A 26,751-nucleotide genomic window follows, 5' to 3' on the forward strand; every position below is an offset into this window, starting at 1 on the left:
AATTACAAAGTGCTTGAAACCACTTTCTAACTCCACCGTTCCCCCACACGGTGGCGCCAGAGATCAGAGGGGCAGAGCTTTGTCTGCTCTGAGGTTGTTTTATTTATTATATTTGTGCATATTAAATTTAAACAATCTCAATAACACACCCAACCGGATAATCAAAACTCTGTATAACCCAAATTAAAACATATTTTTGTTCCACATTTACATTTTTAAGCTATTTATTACCAACACGTCTGTGACCGCTGACCATTACTGCGTAAGCAACAGTCCACAGCGATGATGGACAAAAACAAGGGATGGAAGAAAAAAGTGGGCGATTTTCCACTGCCAAGCATTGGCCAGTAAAACTCAAGACCTCAGTAACACCCTGTCAACTGTTGTTAAAGTTGTAAACTTTATTAAAACTTGCCCTTCATACAAGAGACTTTTTTCCCAGCTGTGCGAGGATGAAGTGCATCTAACACTACTGCTACACACTGAGGTGGTTGTCTCGTGGACAAGTGCTTGTGCGTTTTATAGAACTGCAAGATCACAATCGACCACTGTGTGAACAGCTGACTGATGTGTTTTGGATCAAAGCGGCATACCTGGCGGACACATTCACGCTCTGCTATGAGACGGACAAGTGGATGCAGGGACCTGAATCAAACGTCATGCAGTGCAAAGATGCTCTGGATGCTTTTGTAGTATAGACTTGCAAAAATGTCAAAAGGGGAGTTAAAGCATTTCCACTGCTGCTGAAGCAGTCTGGTGGCACTGTGCGTGCGTCTTTATGCACAGAGTTTACCCGGCACATGAACCTGCTCCATGAGAAGATAAGAAGTATTTATCAAAGGAAGTAGGGTGATGGAATCCTACATTTCCAACCTCAAGGGCGTGGAATACCTCGGCTGTGAAGATGAGCTTTGTGACATTCAGGCTGATTCTGTGTCCAAAAAATATTTCCAGGAGAACAGATACAAAACGTTTTGGATTGTCAAAGAACACGCTGTCACTCCCAGACTGGGCAAACCCAGTAAAAGGGGTTATTATCCCACTCAGCACTACATACCTGTCTGAGTCAGCCTTCAGTGCCCTTTTAACAATAACCTGCAGTGTGACATGGAGGGTCAAAGTCCCAGATCAGAGAGAGTGGCCCTGCTGTTTCTCGCTGCTCTTTTGGGTGCAGCTATCATGGTTATTTATCATCTCTGTAAGTTTGAACAATTTTATCAGAGCGGGTTGACATAGATTAACCTTCAAAGTTCACATATCTGCAGTAGTTATTATTCATAGTTATGTCATCAGATGAACATCATCAGTGTAATCTTGGAAAGGAGTTTAGTTTCCTCTAATAAGCAGAGTCCTGCTCATTATCAAGCACTGACTGAGTTACTAAAGGAGCGTTTAAAGCTTTACTGACTGCTTTTGTTTTAAAAACAGCTGAGGACAACATTCAAACCAAGATAAGTCTCAAAACTCTGGAAGATGAGTATGAAACTTTGAAGAAAAATGTAACAGGTAGGAGTTTGACACTTTCTACAAAGCCCATTTCTCATGCAGCACTGCAATGTTAGTTAAAAATCTGATGTATTTTGCATTTTGCATTGTATTTGCTCAAACTTATTTGTCTTGTCACCAAATGTCACATTCATAAGTCTAAAGTACTTCGCATCACACCTAACATTCATCTTCTAGATTAAACTACAACATCTCTTTGACTATTATATATTTCCAAGATGAAGATAAAGCTATTAAAACCTCTCAAACAATCAGGAAGTTACTCTGTAAGATAAAATAAATACTTTGCAGGAAACATATTCAAGTTTACATCTCAGTCGTATAGTTTGATGTTGTCTAGTTTTTTTGTGTGTGTTTTCTTTACTTTTATCATTATGTTTCATACTGATTTTTCAGATTTGGATATAAGCCTAGGCCTATATGAAAGATGATACAATGATTATTTCTTAATTTTTATTAGATTATTTCTATCTGTCCATCTATATCTTTGCCAAGACTTTAAAAAAAAATATTTCAACAAAGTCTTTTTATTATAACTTGAGTTAAATATGAACATTTACAGAATAAATGGAAAGTTGTGTTTTTGTTGTTTCAGAGAAAGTTTCCACATTTACTGTCACCCTTCACTTTGAAGACACCATATTGAAAACTCTGCATGATGAGCCACACAAGAGATAAAACCTAGACATTGAGGTTGTGCTAAATCTACTGGGAAGTGACTGATAAGCTGAAGTCTGACCTCAGAGGTCATCATCAGGCAAACAGCCACCAGTTGCACCGAAATTGTGCATTCTTCCTCTAAAAGGCTGTATCCTCATGTAATTACAAAGGATACGTTGATGGATATTTTGCACATTATATGGCCCAGATTGCATTTTCATTATGGCAAACTTCTTAAATGGACAGCGCGTATTATCTTGCACATTTGAAAGACACCTCAGTGCGCAACGTTAGTTGATCAGCTTGCACATTTTTTGCGGGTGATGTCAAGTTTGCACACGTTTTTACACACGCAGACCTTCAGTAAATCAGGCTCATGGTCTTGTTTCTGAACTGAAATACAGACTCACAATCTAATTACTATTCTCTCAAACTTATTTGTCTTTTCAGCAAATGTCACATTCATAAGTCTAAAGTGCTTCACATCACACCTAACATTCATCTTCTAGATTAAACTACAACATTTCTTTGACTATTATATATTTCCAACATGAAGATAAAGCTATTAAAACCTCTCAAACAATCAGGAAGTTACTCTGTAAGATAAAATAAATAATTAGCATAAAAACATATTCAAGTTTACATCTCAGTCGTACAGTTTGATGTTGCCTAGTTCGGTTTTTGTGTTTTCTTTCCTTTTCTCAATATGTTTAATACTGATGTTTCATATTTGAATTTGAAAGATGATACGATGATTATATCTTAATGTGATCACATGAAATATATTTCCATCTATCCATCTATGTCTTTGACAACACTTTTCAAAAGATAACAAATATTTCAACAAGGTGTTTTTATTTTTTATAACTTGAGTAAAATATCAACATTTACAGAATAAATGTAAAGTTTATCTTCCTCAGTTAAACAGATTATTTTAAAACAACCGTTAAACAGTTTAGTGTGTTTTTTTTGTTGCAGAGAAAACTTCCTCTTTTACTGTCACCCTTCACTCTGAAGACATTATTGAAAACTCTGCATGATGAGTCACACAGAAGGTAAAACCTAGAAATGGAGGTTGTGGTAAATCTACTGGGAAGTGAACAATGTCCTTCAGTCTGACCCCAGAGGTCATCATCAGGCAAACCAGTTGAATAAAAATTGTGTATTCTTCCTCTAAAAGGCTGTATTCTCGTGTCATTTTAAAGTACTTGAAACCAGCTTCAGTGTTGTGTCCTATAAATATATATTGACATCAGCAAACTGTTTCCCTTTTTTTAATAAGCAATGCAGTTTGTGGTGAGCCTTCTTTACCAGTAAACACATCATTAATACTGTGATATCATCTTGAAGACAAGTTTTACGTTGATGAAATTGTTTTCTGCAACTTCAGAAACTCTCAAATTTATTAGATTTTTTCGTCACATACATTTGAGCTAACGTTATATTTGTATTTTGCATACTTTGGATTATAATTGAGAAATTAAGCCTGTTTTACTGCTTCAACAGCCCCAGAAGAGGTTCGTCAGACAGGCTTCAGCTGCTGTAAATGACACAAAGAGCTACTTCCAAGTTTGAGCAAACCTTATTGGAAATATACTGTAACTTTAAATCAGACCTATGTTTGTGCAGCTTTATTTTCATGTGTCGTCTTGTGTTCTGGTTTATTTTCTCATGTTTTACCCCAACTGTAACCTATCAGTCAAAGAAAGAAAGAAAGAAAGAAAGAAAGAAAGAGACTGGGTGTACGGAAATGTACAGTTTTACCATAAATGGAGTAAAGACAGGAAGGCGGATGACAAAATGAGGAAGTAACCATGAAGGATATTTTTGAAGACCTTTAAGTTATCTGACACACAAAGTGTGAAGGTCTCTTTATCTTTTGGTAAATCACTTTGCTGATAATATAAACATGTGTGATCCTTAATTCAACAGTCATCTAAGAAATGCTACCTTATAATATTCTGTGTCTGTGGAGATTATATCAGAGATTTTAAAGGACAGGCTCCCAACTGTTCAAATCTGTCTGAAGACAACAGTCAGGAGCCCAAATGAACATTGAAAAAGGTTTTTTTTTAATGTAATCATTCCTCCTGTTCATGCTGGCCATTACAGTTTATCTTCTAAATATGTTTACAATGTAAATGGGTCCCTGTCTTCTGAAGAAGTTTATCTGAAGCTTATATGAGGCTTCAGCAGTCTGAGTTAGTCAGATATCTGCTACATTTACAGTCTTTAGCATCAGATTCCCTCTTTGTGTTTCCCTGTTGAGCTGTGGTGGACGTATAATAACACAAAGAGGCGCTTTGGCAATAAAAAGACTGTAATGTTGAAACATATCTACTTTACTGTACTTCTACGTTATGTGTGTACATATGTATGTATAAATATGTGTGGGTACACACATAAAGGTATACATATACCTTGTTTTTGTTTTTTTGTTTTTTTTTTCTTTACTTTATTATATTGTGTTGTTATATTTTGTATTAATTATGTTCTTTAATGCTATGGTCGGACCTTAGGAAGAATATATTCAGCAAGGCTGCAGCTAATGGGGTTCCTAATAAAACTAAACTAAATTAAACTAAACTAAACTAAACTTGATTTGACACATCTGGACTGCTGAGGCTTCATATTAGCTTCAGATAAACGTTTAAATACATTTTTGCACAGGAGGAGGACTGTGGATTTTGTCCTCCATCACTTACATTGTCAGTGCATTATGAAGGGATCATCTAATGGTCAGTATGAACAAGAGGAATGATTACAGCAAGAAAAACAGGTTTCTATTTTAATTTGGGCTCCTAACTTGTTTTAAGACGGACTTTAAAAATTGTGAACCTGTCCTTTAAGTTTGGCTGCATTATGTTAAACAGGCATACATGTTATTGTGTCAATACTCTGTACACATATTCAAGTCTAATTTACATCTCTGTCTCTTCTAACTGTAACAGGTGAAGCTTTAGTTTAAACATGATAGAATAAGAAAGGAGGGGGAAAATATATTTTGGCTTCATTTTTGCATAGTGGAAGAAACTCAGCAAGTAACAGATTAAGTTCAGTAACAGGAAGTCTTTCAAAGAGAAGTAAAATATCACAGTTTAATCTGGACGCTCACAACCCTACAGACAGCAGCAGGGAAACATCAGTGGTGAGTGTTAAATATATTTCCACTATGCTCTCTTTAAAACTGATATTGAATCAATTTCTCACTTATTCCATGAATGTACTCTGTTGATTTATCAAAGCTTCAACTAATTGACACCAATTTTAGAAGACATGGTCTTGTTTCTGAACTGAAATACAGAATCACAATCTAATGATTATTCTCTCAAACTTATTTGTCTTGTCAGCAAATGTCACATTCATAAGTCTAAAGTGCTTCACATCACACCTAACATTCATGTTCTGTATTAAACTACAACATCTCTTATATAGATAGATAGCTAGATATATAGCTAGATAGATATAGATAGATAGATAGATAGATAGATAGATAGATAGATAGATAGATAGATAGATAGATAGATAGATAGATAGATAGATAGATAGATAGATAGATAGATAGATAGATAGATAGATAGATAGATTGATTGATTGATTGACTGATGGGACTATTATATATTTCCAAGATGAAAATAAAGCTATTAAAACCTCTCAAACAATCAGGAAGTTACTCTGTAAGATAAAATAAAGACTTTACGTAATATTCAAGTTTACATCTAAGTCGTACAGTATGATGTTGTCTAGTTTTTTGTGTTTCTTTCTTTTTCTCAATATGTTTATACTGATGTTTCATATTTGAATATATATGAAAGATGATATGATGATTATATCTTAAAAGATAACAAATATTTCAACAAGGTGTTTTAATGGAAAGTTTATTTTCCTCAGTGAAACATTATTTTAAAACAACCTAACAACAGTTTGTTGTGTTTTTGTTGTTGCAGAGAAAACTTCCTCTTTTACTGTCACCCTTCACTCTGAAGACATTATTGAAAACTCTGCATGATGAGCCACACAGAAGGTAACACATAGAAATGGAGGTTGTGGTAAATCTACTGGGAAGAGAACAATGTCCTCCAGTCTGACCCCAGAGGTCATCATCAGGCAAACAGCCACCAGTTGAAAATAAATTGTGTATTCTTCCTTTAAAAGGCTGTATCCTCATGTAATTTTAAAGTGCTTGAAACCAGCTTCAGTGTTGTGTCCTATAAATATATATTGACATCAGCAAACAGTTTCCCTTTTTTTAATAAACGAAGCAGTTTGTGGTTAGACTTCTTTACTACTTGTACTGCGATATCACTTTGAAGACCCATTTTAAGTTGATGAAACTGTTTTCTGCAACTTCAGAAACTCTCAAATTTATCAGATTTTTTTGTCACATAAATTTGAGGTTTATTTACGGATATGTTAACTGAGAAGTTTGAACTAACGTCATATTGTAAATGACACAAAGAGCTACTTCCAAGTTTGATCAAACCTTATTGGAAATATACTGTAACTTTAAGTCAGACCTTTGTTTGTGCAGCTTTATTTTCATGTGTCATTTTGTTTTCTGGTTAATTTTCTCCTGTTTTCCCCCCAACTGTAACCTATCAGTCAAAGAAAGAAAGAAAGAAAGAAAGAAAGAAAGAAAGAAAGAAAGAAAGAAAGAGACTGGGTGTACGGAAATGTACAGTTTTACCATAAATGGAGTAAAGACAGGAAGGCGGATGACAAAATGAGGAAGTAACCATGAAGGATATTTTTGAAGACCTTTAAGTTATCTGACACACAAAGTGTGAAGGTCTCTTTATCGTTTGGTGAATCACTTTGCTGATAATATAAACATGTGTGATCCTTAATTCAACAGTCCTCTAAGAAATGCTACCTTATAATATTCTGTGTCTGTGGAGATTATATCAGAGATTTTAAAGGGTAGGCTCCCAACTGTTCAAGTCTGTCTTAAAACAAGTCAGGAGCCCAAATGAACATTGCAATAGGTTTTTGTGTGTGTGATGTAATCAGTTGTTCAAGTTGGCAATTAACATATATCTTCTAAATATACCTACAATGTAAGTGGGTCCTTGTTTTCTGCAAATGTTTATCTGAAGCTTATATGAGGCTTCAGCAGTCTGAGTTAGTTGGATATCTGCTACATTTACAGTCTTTTTAGCATCAAATTCCCTCTTTGTGTTTCCCTGTTGAGCTGTGGTGGAAGTATAGTAACAAAAAAAAGGGACTCTGGCACTAAAAAAGACTGTAATGTTGAAACATATCTACTTGATTTGACTCATTTGGACGGCTGATACTTTAGATTAGCCTCAGATAAACTTTTAAATACATTTTTGCATGAAAGGAGGACTATGGACTTTGTTCCTCCATCACTTACATTGTCAGTGCATTATGAAAGGATCTTCTAATGGTCAGTATGAACAGGAGGAATGATTACAGCAAGAAAAACAGGTTTCAAAGTTAATTTGGGCTCCTAACTTGTTTTAAGATTGACTTTAAAAATTGTGAACCTGTCCTTTAAGTTTGGCTGCATTATGTTAAACAGGCGTACATGTTATTGTGTCAATACTCTGTACACATATTCAAGTCTAATTTACATCTCTGTCTCTTCTAACTGTAACAGGTGAAGCTTTGGCCTCTCAACAACCTGCAGTGTCACATGGAGGGTCAAGGGTCAGATTAGAGAGAGTGGCCCTGCTCTTTCTCGCTGTTATTTTGGGTACATCTATCATGGTTATCTATCGTCTCTGTAAGTTTGAACAGTTTTATCAGAGCAGGTTGACATAGATTAACCTTCAAAATTCACATATCAGCAGTAGTTATTATTCATAGTTATGTTATCAGATGAACATCATCAGTGTAATCTTGGAAAGGAGTTTAGTTTCCTCTAATAAACAGAGTCCTGCTCATTATCAAGCTCTGACTAAGTTACTAAAGGAGCGTTTAAAGCTTTACTGACTGCTTTTGTTTAAAAACAGTTGAGGACATTGAAACCAAGAGAAGTCTCAAAACTCTGAAAGATGAGAATGAAGCTTTGAAGAAACATTTAACAGGTAGGCGTTTGACACTTTCTACAAAGTCCTTCAACATTTCTCATGCAGCACTGCAATGTTAGTTTAAAATATTTTGTATTTTTCATTATATTATATTTTCATTTAAACTGGCTGTAAAGTTGTTGATATTTATTTTTTCGACTAGTGTGAAAGATTTTTTAAATGAGACTGATAAAAGTGATTCTCTTTTTTTAAAATCAATCGATCAATCAAACTTTATTTATATAGCACCTTTCATACAAATTAATGTAGTTCAAAGTAGTTTAGTTGATTAACAAGCTGATAATAAGAGTCAACATAATGAAAAGGAATAAAAACGAAGAGAGAAGAACACATTAAAAAAACTGCGACCAGTGCACACAAGAGAAAATAAGGATGACAAACATGTTTAGAAAATGTAAATAAAGCAAAATGAATACGAGAAAATGGGGGAAAAAATGTTTAAATAAATAACAAATTCTGTCTTTTTTAATAGAGGCACTCTCTAAAATGATGGTGCCACCTTCTTGCCCACAAACTCCTGAACCAGAACCAAGTAAGTGATGGATTCTTCCTTCACACTTTTGTAACCTCTGATGCTGATTATAGATTTGTAATGGATTGACAGGTAACAGAAGTAAATACTAAACAGTGATGTGTTTTACCTCTCTTCAAAGGTGATTCATGCCTGAAAAAAAAGGCATTCTGGGAGCAAGGTTTAGGAAAGTGCTATTATTTCTCCAACACATATTCAACCTGGGAAGACAGCAGATGTTCTTGCCAAACTCTAGGAGGGGACCTGGTGAAGATAGACAGCATGGAGGAGCAGGTATAAAACACTGCAGCAGGTTCATGTAGCACACTGACTGTGCTCTCATGCATTTTATCACATATGTGTGTTTCTGAAGCAGTTAACATGGTGTCTCAGAACAGAAAAGTCATGTTATAATGTCATAACTTTCACCAACATTTCCTCTTCAGAAATTCTTGGAGGAGAAAGTGAAAAACAAAATGAGAATTTATGAGGACAGGTTCTGGATCGGACTGACAGACTTAGAGGAAGAGAAGAAATGGATTTGGGTGGACGGTTCACTGCTGAACACAAGGTTTGATTGTTGTGAAAACATTTCCAAAAATCCAAAAATCAAATCAACTTGTTTATATTGAACCAACTCTTTCTGTTCTTCATCCCTCAGTTTGTCTTTCTGGTTTGAAGGTGAGCCAAACAATGTTATAACAGAAGATCCTGCAGGAGAGCACTGTGTGAGGATGGGAACGAAAAAAGGAGCCAATGACCTGAAGTGCTGGTTTGATAAATCCTGCAACATTCCTCAAAGAAGTATTTGTGAGAAACCAGCACAAACTGGACATCTACAGGATGTGTGTGTCTGAAATCCAGTTGAGCTCAGACTTCTCAGACTAATCCGTTTTTATCAGCTGCTTTGGCACAATTATCAAATAAAAATCACAATTGTTTTTGTTATTCTTAAATCTGCAGTTCATTTTCTCTCAACAGTGTTCACATTTCTTGCTTGTCAGTTTAAATATATGAGCCCAAATATGTTCATATGATCCAGTGATGCTCTGAGTTAGTCTCTCTACTCTCTGTCAGACATGTAAATCAAAATGTTCATTATGTTCAGTAAACTGTCCAAACCTTTAAAACATTAACGTGTTGTATATTTCAAAAAGATAATAAAAGATGAACATTTCATTGTTGGACATTGTTCATTTGTGTTTTGTCCTTTTTTCCACATCACTGTTACAGATATAATTATTGTCATTAGGGGATTTACCAGAAAGATCGACCCTGACAGTAAATAGACAGTTGTAAATGGTGTATTCAGTAGGCTGCAGAGATTATTTGACTTTATTATTTGCTTGGTTTATGTAAGTCTCAATGACAAAATACACTCTGTCACACTGACACTAAACATGTTGAAGCTGTTTATTTTAGAGACATGAGTTAAAAGTTTTGAGTGTGTGATTGACGTTTGCAGGACAAAAGAAGTGTTGTGCTGCTCAGTGTAAAATGTTGTAGTGATTCATTTTAGTGTTCATAAAGCTGTGACAGTGTTTCAGAAAATTTGATGATTTTCTGTATTTTTCTTATTATCAACTAATCTTATGTGCAGAGCCAAACCAACAATGAACTAATTATACCAATAAGTGATGTGGTTGTATCCAAAATCTGATATATTTTATTCCTCTGTGTTGTAGAGCTCCATTGTTGTCCAAAAACTGAAGAAAGAAAGAAAGAAAGAAAGAAAGAAAGAAAGAAAGAAAGAAAGAAAGAAAGAAAGAAAGAAAGAAAGAAAGAAAGAAAGAAAGGACAGATGGAAGGAAGAAAGGGAGGAAGGAAAGATGGAAAGAAGAAAGAAAGAAAGGACAGATGGAAGGAAGAAAGGGAGGAAGGAAAGATGGAAACAAGAAAGAAAGAAAGAAATGACAGATGGAAGGAGGAAAGGATGGATGGTAAGATGGAAGGAAAAGAAGACAGGAAGGAAGGTGGGCCGGATTAGACCCTTCAGCGGGCCAGTTCCTGCCCAGGGGCCGCATGTTTGACCCCCCTGGCCCCTGAGCTACCGCTTCCACCATGGTGTGATGGAGTGAGTGCAGCTGTGGCCTCTGACCACCAGGTGGCGGTGATGCGCTGTCATGCTAGAGTCCAACAACCTCCTCTAAACCGAAGAAGAAGAAGGACCAGCCAGGGCTTGTAGTAGTTTATCTGCGACTGGGAGTAAACAAGGAAGGTAAACCACACACATCCTCTTATTTAAGTCTGAATAACATAATGCTAGTGTGTTTAGATCTGGATAGATAAATTATGTCAGCTAACACCTCTTTTTTTCTGCTCGAGTTAAGTCATAAATACAGAAAACCCTACCGATGCTAATGTAGCTTAGCTTGGTAGGTGTAGATAAAACCTCACCTTTATCCTTTAATGTCAACACATATCTTTATTTCTCTGTTATGCTTGTTTTAGGAGCTTTTTTATATAATGTCATAAGAGTACAGAGTTGTCATGAAACATAAACCCTGTTAAATGTGTTTGTTTTCTTTCGAGTAGCTATGTTCTGCTTTTTCTTCATCAAATGTTATTATAAGTTATATTTTTTTAATGCTAAACTAAACAATCATGCACACATTATATTGGGGGTTAAACTTGACATCATGTGTTTTTTTCCTTTTTTTGTCCTCAGATTCCAGCTGTCTGTGCAAAACTACAGGAAACACCTCACAGCTGTCACACTTTGCATGATATTATTTAATATTATATAACATTAATGGGACTAAAAAAGAAGTATTAGCAGGAAATACTCCTGAGAGGGTGGTCCAGATCTTTTTGATTTTTTTTTTTATTGTCATTGAAGACAAATGGTTTTGAGTCATGGATCAAGGTGTTGTGGACAATCCTGTAACCCTTGTCATCAGGGCTCCCAACCAGAAGTACAATGACCAAACCATCAACTGTTACCAAAACTGGACTGTGGAGAAACTCAAAGCCCACCTGTCAGATGTATACCCGAGTAAACCGGTGAGTATATCAGCTTAGGGCTGGGCGATATGGCTGAAAACTGTATCACGATAAAAGTGTTTCATATTATAGAAGGACCAGTGGGAAAAATATTCAATTTAAACACTTTTATTGTAAACCTAATCTTCCTCTGATTTTAATCACCTCAGTTATCAACCAAGGCCAACACAACCATGAAAAGCACTCAAATATATAAATGTACACATACTTTAAAAACCGGTGTATAAGACACGGTCATCGTTATAGTTATATGTTGCTAGGTTACCAGGGAGCGAGTGAGTTTGTTCATGCAACCAACCTTGCTTCGCCTTTTTACTCTTCGGTGGCTTCTTCCAATGAAGTTCAGTGAAATTATTGAAATATCGCTATCGTTTTATTGCCCAGCCCTATAAAAGCTCAGTCCACACACACACACACACACACACACACACACACACACACACACACACACACACACACACACACACACACACACACACACACACACACACACACACACACACACACACACAGCTGATGAAAAATTGAGAACGTTAACTCTACTTTTATGTGTAATTTAAACCAGCGATCACTGTTGGATTACAATGTATTGGACAGTTTGTGTGCTGGGAAGAGGACAAGAAAGATAATAGAAATTTTCACCAAAGGTTTCTTGCATAAAGGAAACTATTAATAAGTAATATCAGACGGTATGTGGCAGCAGCAGGATGCCCTGTGAGTGGTGGCATCTTTAAAAGGTTCAAATATAGGAAGTGAGTTATGTAAAAAGATGATTTAAATGTCAAGTCTGCAGTATCACTAACAACTAGCAAGTAAGAAGTGGAGTTGGCTGGTAATTTTAGACTGTATTTAGTCACAGCCAATATTTCCCAGTTGAACATTTCTTGCTGTTTGAAGTCCTCTAAGCTTCATGTTGAATAACCGCCCTCAAAAAAGTGACACAGTCTGTTAACCTTGTTCTATTTTCTAAGTTTGATTTTCCTGTGTCACAGCAGCTGAAAAAGTCTATGGATTTGACGTCAGAGTGAAAGGAGGACATTGAGATTGCTGCTGTATTGTGCCGCTAATCTGACTTTGCTCCCATGCCTCTGCTCACGACTGATGCAATCATCGTAAACACACAGAGACAAACCGCTCCATTGTAAAGCTCTCGAGTAATCTCAGCAAGGGGCAATACTCCTGTTTGTGTAATTAAGCAAACATTGGGGTACTATATATTTAAACAACGAGGCGGCTCAAACCCAGAATAGAAGGTGCTCGGTTTCAAGTTGGTCGGGGTTTAAATAAGACAATTTAAATTCCTCAATGACTGTACAGTGAATGTAGGCTTTAAGAGGACACACGCCGACCTTGTTGTACTGCCAGTTTAATCCGCTGTTAAGACCCACTTATCCCAATTGAGGTTACTATGATCTCATCCTCATTATTCTCTCACACAGAATCGCTGGCTTTTGATGCCCTGATCTACATAACCAACATTTCCTCATTGAATATATTGTTGCAAATTCTAAATAAGAGTGATAAGAAAGGGGGCAAATAAGCCAATGTGAACTATATTTTTAACGTCGTTGCTGATTAATACATTCTCTTCTCTGAGCCTGTTGTTGTAATGTTGTGTTTTTAGAGCTCTAAAGACCAGAGGCTGGTGTATTCTGGGAAGCTACTTTTGGATCACCTTACATTAAAAGATGTGCTCAGAAAGGTAAGTTTTATCCGTCTTAGTCAGAATTTTATTGCCTGATTCCCGCTTTAATCAACAGCTTACAAACTGCCCACTGCATGGCCATAGGTGTGTGTTCATGCCTCTTGGTTCTAATCAAAGGAAATCTTAATGATACAGCATAGAATAATTATATTTTAGTGTCTTTATGTCATCAGATACTTTTCCTGTTTCAACATAAAGCACAAAGCAGGCTCCATAAATGAATTGATTTCTAAGTGTTCCTTGTAGAAGAATGTGTATGACCTTTACAGAGCCCGAAAACTCAACTCCATCCAACACTTTTAGGACAAATTGGACTGTAAAGCCAGGCCTCATCGCCCGACATCAGTACCCGACCTCTCTAATATTCTTGTGGCTTAATGGGAGCAAATCCCTGCAGCCAGGATCCAAAATCGTGTGATAAGCCTTCCCAGAAGAGTGGAAGCTGTTAATACCTACACAGTTTTGGAATGAGATTGTCAACAATTGCACATGGGTTTCTCTGAATTGGTTTGATTTAAAAAATAAATGTTTTATTGCCTAATTTGTTTTTTTTGCACCTCAGGGCCACAATAATGATCAGTAATGTATTTTTAAAATTGGATTTAAGGGTTTCCTATAATTGGGTGTAATTTTCCATTTTACTGAGAAATCTGTTTGTTAGTATAACATTCACCAATCTTACACAGATACTATAAAAATGACTGTAATAGTTCATTTCAGTCATTAAAAGAAAATCCAGTCTCAGATTTCGAAGTGTTTAGAAGTTAAATGACACAATAGTTTTGCCTTTGATCTAAAAAAAGAACTCAAGAAGTGATCTTTTTTTTTTTCTCCTTTGAACATGAGACTGTCCTTGATAATGAGCTGCATTGGCTTTTACAGCAGGATGAGTACCATATGCTCCATCTGGTGTGCCCTTCACGAACCCCTCCCAGCTCCCCGAAGCCCCCCCGCAGCCACGGTAACAAGCCTCAGGAGAACTCGGCCGGTCCCACGGTGGGTCACCCACACACTCACATCTTTCCATTCATTTCATCACCTCCTCATTTTTGTTTCATCATCCACCTCACTGCTGCAATCTACGCCTCCCCTGAGGATTTAGAAAATGGTCACGATGAACTGTAAACCGTTACTAATATTAAGAATTTCTTCTCTGGCTGCAGGCCCCTCAAAACTCTAACAGCCCCTCCGTCTCTGCTCAAGATGGCCAGTCGTCCACAGGAGTGAGCGGTGATGGGCTCAGGCAACGAGCTGGACCCTTCCCTTACCACCAGATGTACCCGCAATTTATGCACAGGTACAGTAAGTACATCTGTATCAGGGAGAGTTTGATCAGTGGAACATATATTTTATATTCTCATATTAAATTTAATCAGTAAATCCTGCAGGGAAGTGTTTTACAAACCAGCACACAAAGCGTTAAAACCACAAAATATACAATTACAAATAAAAAAAATCCTCTGCCATAAAACAAGTCACTACAGCAACTAAAGAATATGACATGGATTAGTTTTATATAATTAATGATAAAATATACGTATGTATGTATGAGGAGATATTACAGCTCCTAGAATAAAAAAAAAAATACAACTTCAGTGCTGCTACTGGCTTGAAATAAAACTTTAAGTTTAGTTTATTTGGCACTTAAAAGTAAGATTTACATGTGAGCTGGGTTTTTATTATTTGTAGTATATCACAGTAAAATTAAAAACTCCTTATTTAGTCATTATTTGGCCTTTATCTTGATAGTACAAATAGATTTTAGAATGTATTAATGCCATTGACGCCATAGCCACTACAATACATAAATCATCTTTTTTTTTAATCCTACAGTTGTTCACATTTTTGGCTAATTAGTACTATAGGTTGTAAAGGTATGCCAAATTACCCCCCTGGTCTAATGAATGGGCAGACAGATGTATGTGTGACCGGTCTAAAGTTACTGCTCTTCTAATAGTATGTCTCTTCTCTTCCAGCTGGTCTCAGTATCAATCAACTCTCCCCACAAACATGCCCTCTTACTACAGTCCCATGTCACTAATGTGGTGGCAGCAGCAGCTGTACGCCCGGCAGTACTACATGCACTAGTAAGTCTCCTCATGGTCATGCCTCTCCATCTCTGCTTCTGTAACCACAAGACGCCTCATTCTCCATCTGTGTCTCCCTCCAGTCAGCTACTGGCCGCCTCCTCTCAGCACCTCAGGCCAGACCAGCCCCTGATGCAGCCCGACCAGCCCGATCCTCTGAGCCAGCGGCCTCAGGCGGATCGCCGTGGCAACCCGGAGGTCCAAATGAACGCGCAGGGAGGGGAGATCATGAACGAGGAGGAGCTGAACAGGGATTGGCTGGACTGGGTGTACACATTTTCACGCGCCGCGATCTTACTCAGTATAGTCTACTTCTACTCGTCCTTCAGCCGGTTCGTCATGGTGATGATGGCCATGCTGGTGCTCTACCTGTGAGTGCTCCTGTTACTCCAATCACATCATTAGGGGTTATTTGCGGTCATCTCTAATATGATAAAGGTTCAAAACTGAGCACACATGATTCATCCAATCAGCTGTCTGAAGACTGAGATCACTTAATTCAATTAATTTAAAATGAGTCGAGCCTGCTGTGCTCCTGCTTGGTCTGAATGAAAACCTGCAGCCACTTTATTGACCTTTTTATGGCATATTTTCCTTTTATGGAATAGTTCCTCCTATTATTGCAGCTAGGTCAAGTTACACTTAATTTATATAACACATTGCATAAACAGGGGCAACAGAATGTGCTTTCCATAAAATGGCAATACAATCACAACACAACCATAAAAGTGCAAGTGCAGGAAATAATATATGCATCAACAGATTTTAGTGCAGGCAGACTGGAATCACACAAATATCAAAATATACAAACCACACACACACACAGACACACACACACACACACACACACACACACACACACACACACACACACACACACACACACACACACACACACACACACACACACACACACACACACACACACACACACACACACACACACACACACACACACACACACACACAAAGAACTTAGCCATAGGCTGTTATGAAAAGTAATGTTTTTTAACCTTCTTTTAAAAGTGTTCAGTGTGGGAGGCCTCGCTCAGGTCGTTCCATCTACTTGGGGCATAAATACAAAAGGCAGTCTCCCCTGATTTAGTGTTAGAACGAGGGACGGTTAAAAGAACACGGCTCGCTGGTTTGTATCTTATTAGCATAAATTTTATTATACTGAGGTGTAAGGCCATTTAAAGCTTTGTGCATGAGTAGCAGAACTTTAAAATTCTAGTTTTGACGGGAAGCTCATGCAGAGATATAAGAGCAGGTGGAGGCGTGAAGCCGCATTTATTTTGGGAGGCCGGTAAATAGACCATTTTACTGTGGTCTGGTATACTTGTTATAAATGCACGGATTAGTTTCTCAGAGTCTAATAGTTACGATAGAAGGCACCTTAGTTTTCTCAGGGTCACTTTATTGTCTAAAAGCTTCTTCAGAATGATTTTCAACCAGATACGAATCAAACTTTGACCACAAAAAAAACCTCCATTGTGGTCTAATCTCAATCTCTCTCTTCCCTTATTTAAAAATGAGCCTCATTAAAATCAGCCACTCGTGAAATACAAGCCATAATAGTCGAATGCTTCCTCTTTTATCCTGTGTTACTCAACATAAAGCTCAACTGTGCAGCTCTGTGTTAAAGGCCACTAGTAGTAATGCACCAGTGCTGAAACAATTAGTAATTTAATAGGCAATCAACATACGTTTAATCTATTAGAATGATTGTTTACTCTGTTACTTAAGTCATTTATACAGTAAAAAAACATTTGCAGGCTACACATGATCAGTTTCTCTTCATTATAACATTTTAAATTGAATACATTTAGCTTCTTTTGCAAAATGTGTTAAATACAGTTCGTTTAAAGACTTTAGTTTAGGTTCTTGTTGTAAGGCATGTGTTATAATTTTTGACATGTTAGAGTCTACACAACTAACCAATTAATCTCAATTGATAATCAATAGAAATGAGTTTGTAATGCTGCTTTTGTCGCGTCTGTCTGCAGGCATCAAGCTGGCTGGTTTCCGTTCAACCTGGAGAACGAACTCCAGCTCCCGGGAGACCGAGGCAATCAGGACGACATGGAGGGAGAGCTGCAAAACCCCGACTTACAAGAAATGGTAGCTACGGCTCTAGTACATATTTATATCTATCAAGAACTGTGCACGAGACTGATGGGAATATTTTATCACTGAAGTTTCAGTATTTAACTCATTACAGGATTTTCACAGATAACAAAACCTGGAAACCTGTTTCAGACGAGCTTAGTGAAATAATACATCAAAACAAGAATAAGACCCTCGATACTGGTTGCAAAAGTGGCTAAAACTAAATTGGAGCTATTTTTTGACATTTTCTGATTCCAAAAGATGACATAAAAAGGCAAAATTAAAAATGCTACCATCACATTTTAGCTTAGAGAATCTTAATTGGGAACAAATTGGACTGACTTCTCACATTAACACAGTGGATACCTCATTTCACAGTCAAATGCATGTTTGTGTGAAACGTTCTGTATCTCACCTGATTGTCTTCTCATAACTCCTGCACAGGATGGAGTTATGGACGACGGCTCAGACGACGAAGGCGAAAGCGGAGAGGAAGGCGCAGAGGACCCGAACAGCGTCCCCAACACGGGCTTCCTGTCGTCCACCTGGTCGTTTATAATAACCTTCTTCATGTCCCTCATCCCGGAGGGGCCGCCCAACGCTGCTAACTGAACCACGGGCCGCTACGGTTCCCCACAGGAGCACATTTCTTTCTCTTAAGAGGACGGATATATCTTACCTGCTTAGGGAAGCTGTCTCTGATGCAGTGCAGTGTTATAGTCTCCCAGTAGTGTAAGACGTTGAGCTGAAACACAAATGACTGATTTAACCTAAAAAAAGAGGCGAATGCTCATTTCAAAATGGGCTGTTTCTCTTTGTCTGCATAAAGACAAAATGAACTGTTAACTTACCCGAACCTTAGATGACCTGCTATATACAAGGACTGCTAGTGATGCCTTGTAAACGTAGTCAAAGTTTTAAAAAAAATAGTGTCTGCTAATGCTTCGTTTCTGTAATTTATATACTAGCAGCCGCATTTATAATACTGGACAATAATTACTGCACTAAATGTGTTTAACAAGCGGAATATGTTTATTTTTTCTCTTTGTGACAAGATGCAATACTTGTTGAAATAGTTTTTGTTTCAATTGTAATGATTTTCTTTTTTTGTAATGTTGGTTGTATTCAAAGAAGACATTTAAAAAAAAAAAAAAAAAGGCCACTTTAGTCCAAAAAAAGGTGACTACAGCAAATAATCCTGAATTTTCTTGTAGCATCTGTGATTTCAGCCTAAAAAAGGTTTATAAAAAAGAAATGTGTATTAAACACATTGTGTTCTATTGTGAAATGTATCCCGGAGTGACGTTACTGCTACTGAAGTGTGATTTGGTTTGATGTACCGCTACTAATTGATGAGGAGTCCAGCAGGTAAGAGACACTTCTGTATTCCCCACTGTTAAATAAAAAACACTGCCACAATGCAGAGTTCATGATGGAGAAAACCAAACGCCTCCTCTTGAGTTTGTGAAAATGACTGCTGCTGTTCCATATAAACTGTATCGTGCATTTATGGTAATTTAAGCATGAAGCTTCAGGTGGAGTAACACTATATTTTCCTCCAGATTCTCTCTTAAATAGCACATAAACACAAGTACTGACTTGAGTGTTCTGGGCCACAGAAAGATGGGTGTTATTCATTCTTGTAGTGGGTGGCACATACCTTTAAATCAGCTTTTTGGATAAGAGGCATCACTAAAAGTTGTGGTGGAGGCTTTGAAGTAGCATCTACAGCATGCTTTGTGCCTGTAATCAGCTGGATGATTTTAGAGTCTGTAGATCAACAACAACATCATCAGTGTGTGAAGTTCAAGAATAACCTTTTCCTCATCATGAAGGAATGAGTAAAGAAATGACACATCAAGTAAAATCATTCCTCTTGTCCTTACTCTCTCAAAAGCACATTGTTGAACCAAGCCTTTACATCTAAGAGGCTTTCATATTATTTAACCAGTACGCCTGAGTTCAAATTGTGCTCTGTGGGATTTTGTTTCCTCATAGCGTGACGTTGAAAGTCGACACATCCTGCTTACATCACTGTTAACACACTGCAGACTGTATAAGTATAGCAGAAGTATTTATATCAGGTGTTGTACGTTAATTCTGAGGCTGGTTAGTAGACAGCTGCTGTATCACCACACACAGGTGTTTTTACTTACTCTCTGATTAGACTTGGGTTGAAGATGGGAAATTAGTCCAGTGAGGAGGTCTAATTAGTTAAATAAGTGAAAACACCTGTGTATGTATATGTATGTGTGTACAGGTCTATAAAGGCTCTAATTACAATTACAGTAACATGGAAACTTGCAGATTAATGAATATACCTGCAGCATGTAGCTACTGATCTCTACTGCCACCTTTTGCCTGTGACATGAAAAAACAGCTCAGGTGACAGAAGAGACATTTTCTGCTTTAATTAAAGATGCAATCAGGACGTTTTGACGTCTAGTTCAATCAGCTTTCTGTTGGATTATTGTGGGTGATGGGGATAATGACGCATCCGCTGATATTTATTAAATATCAACTCATAACATTAACATTTTGATAAAGAATTGTGACCGAGATGTGAGATAGTGAGCAGGGATTTTTGCAGTAATGGAGACACAGTTTCTAAATAACATCAAATATACAATACCAGTTATTAGTGAGTGTTAGGTATTTATACTCAATGTTGGGGAGTAACTAGTTACATGTAACAGTGTTATGTAATTTAATCAGAAAATAAATGTAATTGTAATCTGTTATGGGAAAAAAATGGGTCATTAAATGATAGTTACTTATGAAAATGTTGATGATTACAAAGGAGGTTACATCTGAAATCAGACCTTTAAGATTTTGCTCAGGAGGGATTTTTCCTCATATTTTAATATTTAACATGTTACTGAATACATATATTTCTGCTTTTAATTATCTGAAAACAATATTTTTCTATATTTTGTAAATAAATCATGACTTGGGCTTATTTGGAGCACACATGGGCTTAAATGGTGTCACAGTACTTTTGACTTTTCTCATCAAATATCTTTATTTTATATTCCAAAATCTACATGAACTACAAATGAGAGATAAATGTTGCTTTATAAGAAATGATCTCCCTTATAAATCATGTCAGTATCCATGAAAAACACCTGAACTTAGATTTTGGTGCTTAATAGGTACACCTACCCTAACAGCTGAAAACATTCATTAGAAAATAAATCAAATGTAATAAGTTACATTACGTTGATTAAGTAATTGAAATAGTTACATTACGTATTACATTATAAATAGGGTAACTAGTCATCTGTTACCTATTACGTTTCTAAAGTAACCTTCCCAACCCAGATATACAACATTTATACAGGGGAGTTTTCTTAATGAGTTCAGGGTGAGAACACGACTACAAACATTCAAAATCCCCCAAAACCAAAAGTGTAAGTGACCACAGTATGAATCTCACAGTGTGATTTAAATAAAGACAGCAGGAATTCACCATATATTCACTTTTATTGCTTTGCACCAATCTGCCATGACAGAAAAGTCATCATTCAAGCTAACAGCAGGATGCTATGTGCTTCACTGATGTTACGTGTCTGTACACCAGAACAAATGTGATGTTGGAGTGACGATGGAGGGTTAACATCTCACGACATAAAGTATATCCACCGTTAATATAGTTAATATATCTTTAACTGAGTCTCATGTCATGTGAAAATAGTCTTTTTTTTATGGGTCAAAATAAAATGAATATTCTGAAATTACAAGTAGTTTTACAGCTAACTCACATTTTAATGTCAAATGGTCCATATATATATATATATATATGTGTGTGTGTGTGTGTGTAGTGGAATATAACTGTGAAACGACGCTTTACAAAGACTCAATCTCAAGATTAAGATGCGTTGAGCCAAAATGTCAAAAAACATCATTTTTCATGTTGACAATACAATCATCGGACACTCACTAATTATCCAGAAAACAAGTACCTCAATACTGATTACAGAGCTTTTATGTAGTGAGCGAATACCAGAGCTGTGGCGGCAGGACACACACACACACTCACATACACAGATTTTAGAGTTACATTTCTTTTTTTTTCTTTTTGAATGGAAGATAAATTGAGTTACATCGTTTTGAGTCGGTGGCTCAGGCTACAAATTTCACACAGATGTGTAGTAACACGACACAGACTTAAGCCTCAGCAAGGATGAGCGGTGTACAGGAGGAGGGGGAGGGGGGGGTCACTCTTATAAAGTGATGATGGTCCGTCTTTGGCATTCGTGTGCCATCGCGCGTGTGTGTGTGTACATCTGTTCTGAACACTTATTAAATTATCAGTACAAGACTTTCACATAAAAGAGCTTCGACAAGGCACGTAAGCTATTGTCCGTATAGTCACTGTAGCTACACACAGACAGAGCCGATGAAACAGACACCAACATTGTTTCACAAATTATTCTTCGCCTGAATATTAGCTAGTTTCATGGATCCATACGTTACATATGGAATACTTATTGCTAAAACAGGACCCCACTTAGCAAAATAAGAACAACTTCATAGAATATAATAGTACTTTTTTTTTTTTTTCCTTTTACATTTACTGTAGAAATATTTTGCATAAAATGATTCGCAACGAAACACATACCAAATTATCTTTACACCACACACACTATTACCAACAATACAGACAGTATAAAAACAGGTGCAGCTAACTGGGATCACGAATATTCTCTCTCTCTCTCTCTTTTTTTTCTTTTCTTTTTTTAAAACTCTGCACCTGACTATATTTTATGATTTACAGCCTTTTATTAAAATAGTTGTGATACCAGCGATGAAAAGGAATACAGTGAACAAGGTAATTATCACTGCCTCCTCGTGACAAAAATATTGAGTGACCACAGTCAGAAATCCTTCGAGATTCCTGAGTTGTTTGACTGACATTTGAACAACAGCTCAATAGATACTGTGGGAGGAGAAGTAACCTCTTCATTAATACACTATAATCCGTTTTAGGTAAGAAACTATACTGGCAAAGTGCTTTACTGTACAGTACAGACTTCATATGGCCTCTGAAGTAGGTTTTACATAATGTTACAAATGAAAAAAAACACAGTAGACATACAATAATAACAACAACAATAATAATAATAATAATAATAATAATAATGATGTTATGTCAGCACATATGAAAAGTGAGGTTTACACTGACCAATTTTTGAGCAGCAATATCAATACTGAGTTATTCCCCCATAGACAGGAGAGATGACTCATAAGCTAAATCCTACCATGACATATGCAGCAGTAGTGTGGTATAGTAGTAGTATTTGCAGTTATAATAATAATAATAGTATATGAATGTACCTCTGTTTTGGTTTATGTCGTTTAATGCGCCAGACTCACTCTGAAATATAACTAGCTGGCACTGACAGTACCTGAATGGCTTTGATTTGAATGTGTCCTGAAAGCTGGTGTACTGTAGTTCAGTGAAAAGGTCATAAATCATCTTGACCTGAAGACAAACAGTGCAGTGTATGAGTCACAAATGCTCCCCAAAAAAATAAGTACAGTACTGCGACCAGCTAAAAGGAAATAATAGTAAAACTGAATTTAAAATATACACAATGGATTAAAAGAAAGGTTTGATACACACACACAGTCCAAGATCCCTACCGGAGAGGCCCCCTTCCTTTGGCATCTGTGGTTTTTTAATGGGTGACGGCAAATTGCTCGATTGAGAGAGTTCCTAACAGTGAGGGTCAGTGGGAAGTAACAGCAGGATTCCTTCATTCCTCAGCGGTGTGCGCTCTGCAGTACATCATGTGTACAAGTGCTGCACGTGTAGGACTTCGAGACTTTGGGGAAGGGGAGGGGGAGGGGGAGGAGGTGTGAGCTCGCCACCTGCTTCCCTGAAGAAGTGGGAGCACTGCAGGCAGGTTGTGCTGTTCCAGTTTCATGTCCCCCCCTTTCCCACTAAGGTGATGCCCGTCAGCGGGGTTAAGTGTTGTGTGGGACAGCGGTGTGAGGAGGGTAAAGAAGCGCCCCCCTCCTCTTTTAATCACAGGAAGGTCTCCGTTGTGGATACTCCTCCCGGTGAATCTGGGCTGACGTCGACTCTAACGCAGGCCACCTTCTCCTGGCTGTCGCACACAGATGAAGGGAGACAAGATGAGCTCTTTGTGCAGATTTAATGAGGTGTTAAGGCTGGAAAGCAACTGTGAGAATGTGAGGAGTGACAGGGCTCGATTTATAATCATCTAAAAACACCTGCAGTACACTCTGTTGATGAAGAGGCTCATGTGACGACTGTGTTAAAATATGCAGCTCATAATTAAGACAATTTTAGACACAATTTGTCAAGTTAAGCTAACATTTCTGATTTGATTTTTTAAAGTCAAACTACTGTGATTAATAACATTTTGTAGAAGAATGAAGTTTTATCTCTATTTGTACAGATTTAGACTCTAGACCAGTTGTCTCCAACCCTGCATGATTTAGGTATCTCCCCACTCTTACACACCTGATTCTAATTATTAACTCGTTATCAAACCCTTTGACGAGCTTCAGCCGCTTGATAACGAGCCAATAATTAGAATCAGGTGTGTTAGAGTGGGGAGATACCTAAAACATGCAGAGCAGTAGCTCTCCAGGAGCAGAGTTGGAGACCACTAGTCTAGACTGTATTCTCTATGGACTTACATTTAAAATGCCCAAAGCAACTTTAATTATCTGATTAACCTCAAGAAGTTTTACAGCACCACAGATTATTTTCAAAAGCCTGCATTAAAAGGACAGTTCACTATATCAAAAACACATATTTTTCCTCTTATCTGTTTCCAACATGTTTGTCTTGAATAAAATAGAAGTGGATGGTGTTCAGTTTGTGGTTCTAAAAGTGGCAAAAAAATACTTTCAAAAAACTAAAAAGCAAATGTGTCAAATGTATGATGCTGCAGCCAGCTGTGGACAACAGTACTGATGTTTCTGTGAAATCCTGGATACATTCAGTGACATCTGCACAACATTAATATAAGATTCAGACATTAATCTAACACGTTCAGACCTGCCTGAGTCCTTTTCATGTTATACTAAAAGAAGCAAAATACATGAAAGTTGCAAAGCTGGAAACCGCTCTGCTTACAAGCCAGAAGCAAAACAAGGTCTGAGTCTGAAGTCTCTGAAGTTTTCTCTGACTCATTCAGTATTGACCGTGTGCAGCGACCAGTGACACACTGTCAGCTCTAAGCCCGTTACGCACACACACACACAGTCTCAGTGGAGAGCCGTTAGCTGTCATATACTGAAGCTCTCCTTTAACGACTGTCTCTGCCATCTTTTAACTTCAATGTCAATGTCTAGATTTAGACATTATTGCAGGAATAGACCTTTTAGGAGAAATGCTTGATTTTGCATTAATTCTTGCTATTGCTTGAGGGACTGGCATTTACTCATAGTTGGTCAAGTTTTAGCACTTTGAGCACCACAAGCAAAGTGCTTTCCAGTTCCAATTGTATTCGAGAGAAGGTAACTCACACCTAAACAATCTCGATGGATAAATAGCACCATGTTTAAGAGGAAAATTATGTATTTTGGGGGGGAACTGTCCCTTTAAATATTAGATTGATCTTCTCCCTTATAGGCAGCAAGTAGCTTCACTATATTTATATTTTTATTTTAGTGTAAAAATAAGATTAATATACAGAAAGTAACCAAAGTAACAAAGGATATTGGTCTTTTTTGGGAGAGACTGCAGGTAATGGCATAGCTACCTTCCGCTACGTTTCACAGGTTGGGCACACAAGTCTGCATTCGAGTTCACCGCTTTCCACACCGCGCTTTTGGCCATTTCATCAGAGATATTTACAACCAAGGGGTCAGAATCAGAACTGCATGCCAAAAAAAAATAAAAAAAAATAAAAAAATGCATACAAACGCACACACACGCACACACACACACGCACACACACACAACAGGAACACAAAGAGAAGACAGGCATGTAGACATCAAAATCAGCAGGAGTGCAGGACAGTTCAAAACAAGCACGACACACAAACATGCAGATAAATTAGAGATCGAAAAACAAACTAATGGCACAAAATAGCCGACCGGACAGGCCACATACAGTAAATGTTCCATGTTAACAAGTAAGAAGACATTTTAGGCAAGTTATTGTGAGCTGATTGAGTACACATTACTGGTTAGTTAGACAAGGATACGATTACAAGACAAACATTTTAATACAGACAATATATACTTAAATAAAACCCCAAAATAAAACAAAACACAACCCACAAAGCAGTGTGGTTTTTTTTAGTGTGCCAGTGTTTCTTTTTTTTTCTTTTTAAAAATAGCTGATAACTGACAGTCTTGGCCATGCGCTAACTGTCTGTGTATCAGTGCGAAAGGTTAGATTGATGTTTTTTTTTGCATCAGACACACAACCCTGCTACCTCTTCTTCCATTGGGAGGCTTTGCTTCACTAGTCCTATTCTGTATGATCTGTTCGAAACGGACATAATAATGACACACAGCTGACCACCAGCGTCACCGTTACCAGTACAAGTTGTAAATGACAACATGGTACATCTGAACAATGTGGTTAAAAGCTGTTCTGACTTCTCTGATTCATGTCAGGCGCCATAAAGGCATTGATTAGGAAGCAAATAAAACCATATGGAGACTATTTATATTAACTGTGCACCATAAATTACGTTAAGGCATGATAAAAATGTATTCATTTGCCTCATGCACCACAAAATAAGTCAATCTAATCATAAAAGATGTGAATTTTGGTGTCATATATAATAATTAAAAATAAAATAAAAAAACACTTGTAGCCTCACTAAGCCCTTACAATAAACTTCTGCTTTTCAATCCCCTAAACTGTGGACCAAATGGCGCTTTTCCACTACACCGTTCCAGCACGACTCGCCTCGACTCGCCTCGGTTCTTTTTGCGTTTCCACTAGGGAAAGTACCTGGTACCTGATACTTTTTTAGTACCTGCTCTGGTGAGGTTCCAAGCGAGCCAAGCCGGTACTAAAATGTGACGTCGACACACTGCTGGCCGCTGATTGGTAGTTGTCGCTGGAAGCGTCATGAGCCGTCCAACACAAGAATCAAACCCGGCATTTTTAAATACCG

The 26,751-nt window shown here is 37.4% G+C and overlaps 3 protein-coding genes and 1 long non-coding RNA gene across 4 annotated transcripts in view; 3 read left to right on the top strand and 1 right to left on the bottom strand.

The window, feature by feature from the left end:
* The first annotated feature begins 5,274 nt into the window (after positions 1-5,274).
* Positions 5,275-7,898, top strand: LOC133996695 (uncharacterized). The gene is made up of 3 exons (XR_009927230.1): positions 5,275-5,314; positions 6,114-6,190; positions 7,787-7,898. It is a non-coding gene; the product is annotated as an uncharacterized LOC133996695 (long non-coding RNA).
* A 298-nt stretch (positions 7,899-8,196) lies between these two features.
* LOC133996694 (hepatic lectin-like) lies at positions 8,197-9,675 on the top strand. The gene is made up of 5 exons (XM_062436311.1): positions 8,197-8,216; positions 8,692-8,751; positions 8,873-9,024; positions 9,177-9,301; positions 9,392-9,675. The coding sequence occupies exons 2-5, from the start codon at positions 8,706-8,708 to the stop codon at positions 9,585-9,587; spliced, it is 519 nt and encodes a 172-aa protein (XP_062292295.1). The 5' UTR covers positions 8,197-8,216; positions 8,692-8,705; the 3' UTR covers positions 9,588-9,675.
* A 1,221-nt stretch (positions 9,676-10,896) lies between these two features.
* On the top strand, positions 10,897-19,071 carry LOC133996136 (homocysteine-responsive endoplasmic reticulum-resident ubiquitin-like domain member 2 protein). Its single transcript, XM_062435700.1, has 9 exons — positions 10,897-10,948; positions 11,399-11,733; positions 13,358-13,435; positions 14,321-14,434; positions 14,602-14,735; positions 15,415-15,525; positions 15,609-15,896; positions 17,532-17,646; positions 18,079-19,071. The coding sequence occupies exons 2-9, from the start codon at positions 11,587-11,589 to the stop codon at positions 18,244-18,246; spliced, it is 1,155 nt and encodes a 384-aa protein (XP_062291684.1). The 5' UTR covers positions 10,897-10,948; positions 11,399-11,586; the 3' UTR covers positions 18,247-19,071.
* Positions 19,072-23,030: 3,959 nt separating this feature from the next.
* The window catches only part of LOC133996983 (sodium bicarbonate cotransporter 3-like), a 46,908-nt gene continuing 43,187 nt past the window's right edge, over positions 23,031-26,751 (bottom strand). The window contains exons 25-26 of the mRNA XM_062436512.1: positions 25,377-25,493; positions 23,031-23,747 (exon numbers count right to left, since the gene is read on the bottom strand). Of these exons, the coding sequence (XP_062292496.1) occupies positions 23,666-23,747; positions 25,377-25,493 (199 nt within the window). The 3' untranslated portion in view covers positions 23,031-23,665. The remainder of the gene's footprint in view (positions 23,748-25,376; positions 25,494-26,751) is intronic.

The sequence above is a fragment of the Scomber scombrus genome, chromosome 16 (genome assembly GCF_963691925.1).
Source record: "Scomber scombrus chromosome 16, fScoSco1.1, whole genome shotgun sequence".
NCBI lineage: Eukaryota > Metazoa > Chordata > Actinopteri > Scombriformes > Scombridae > Scomber > Scomber scombrus.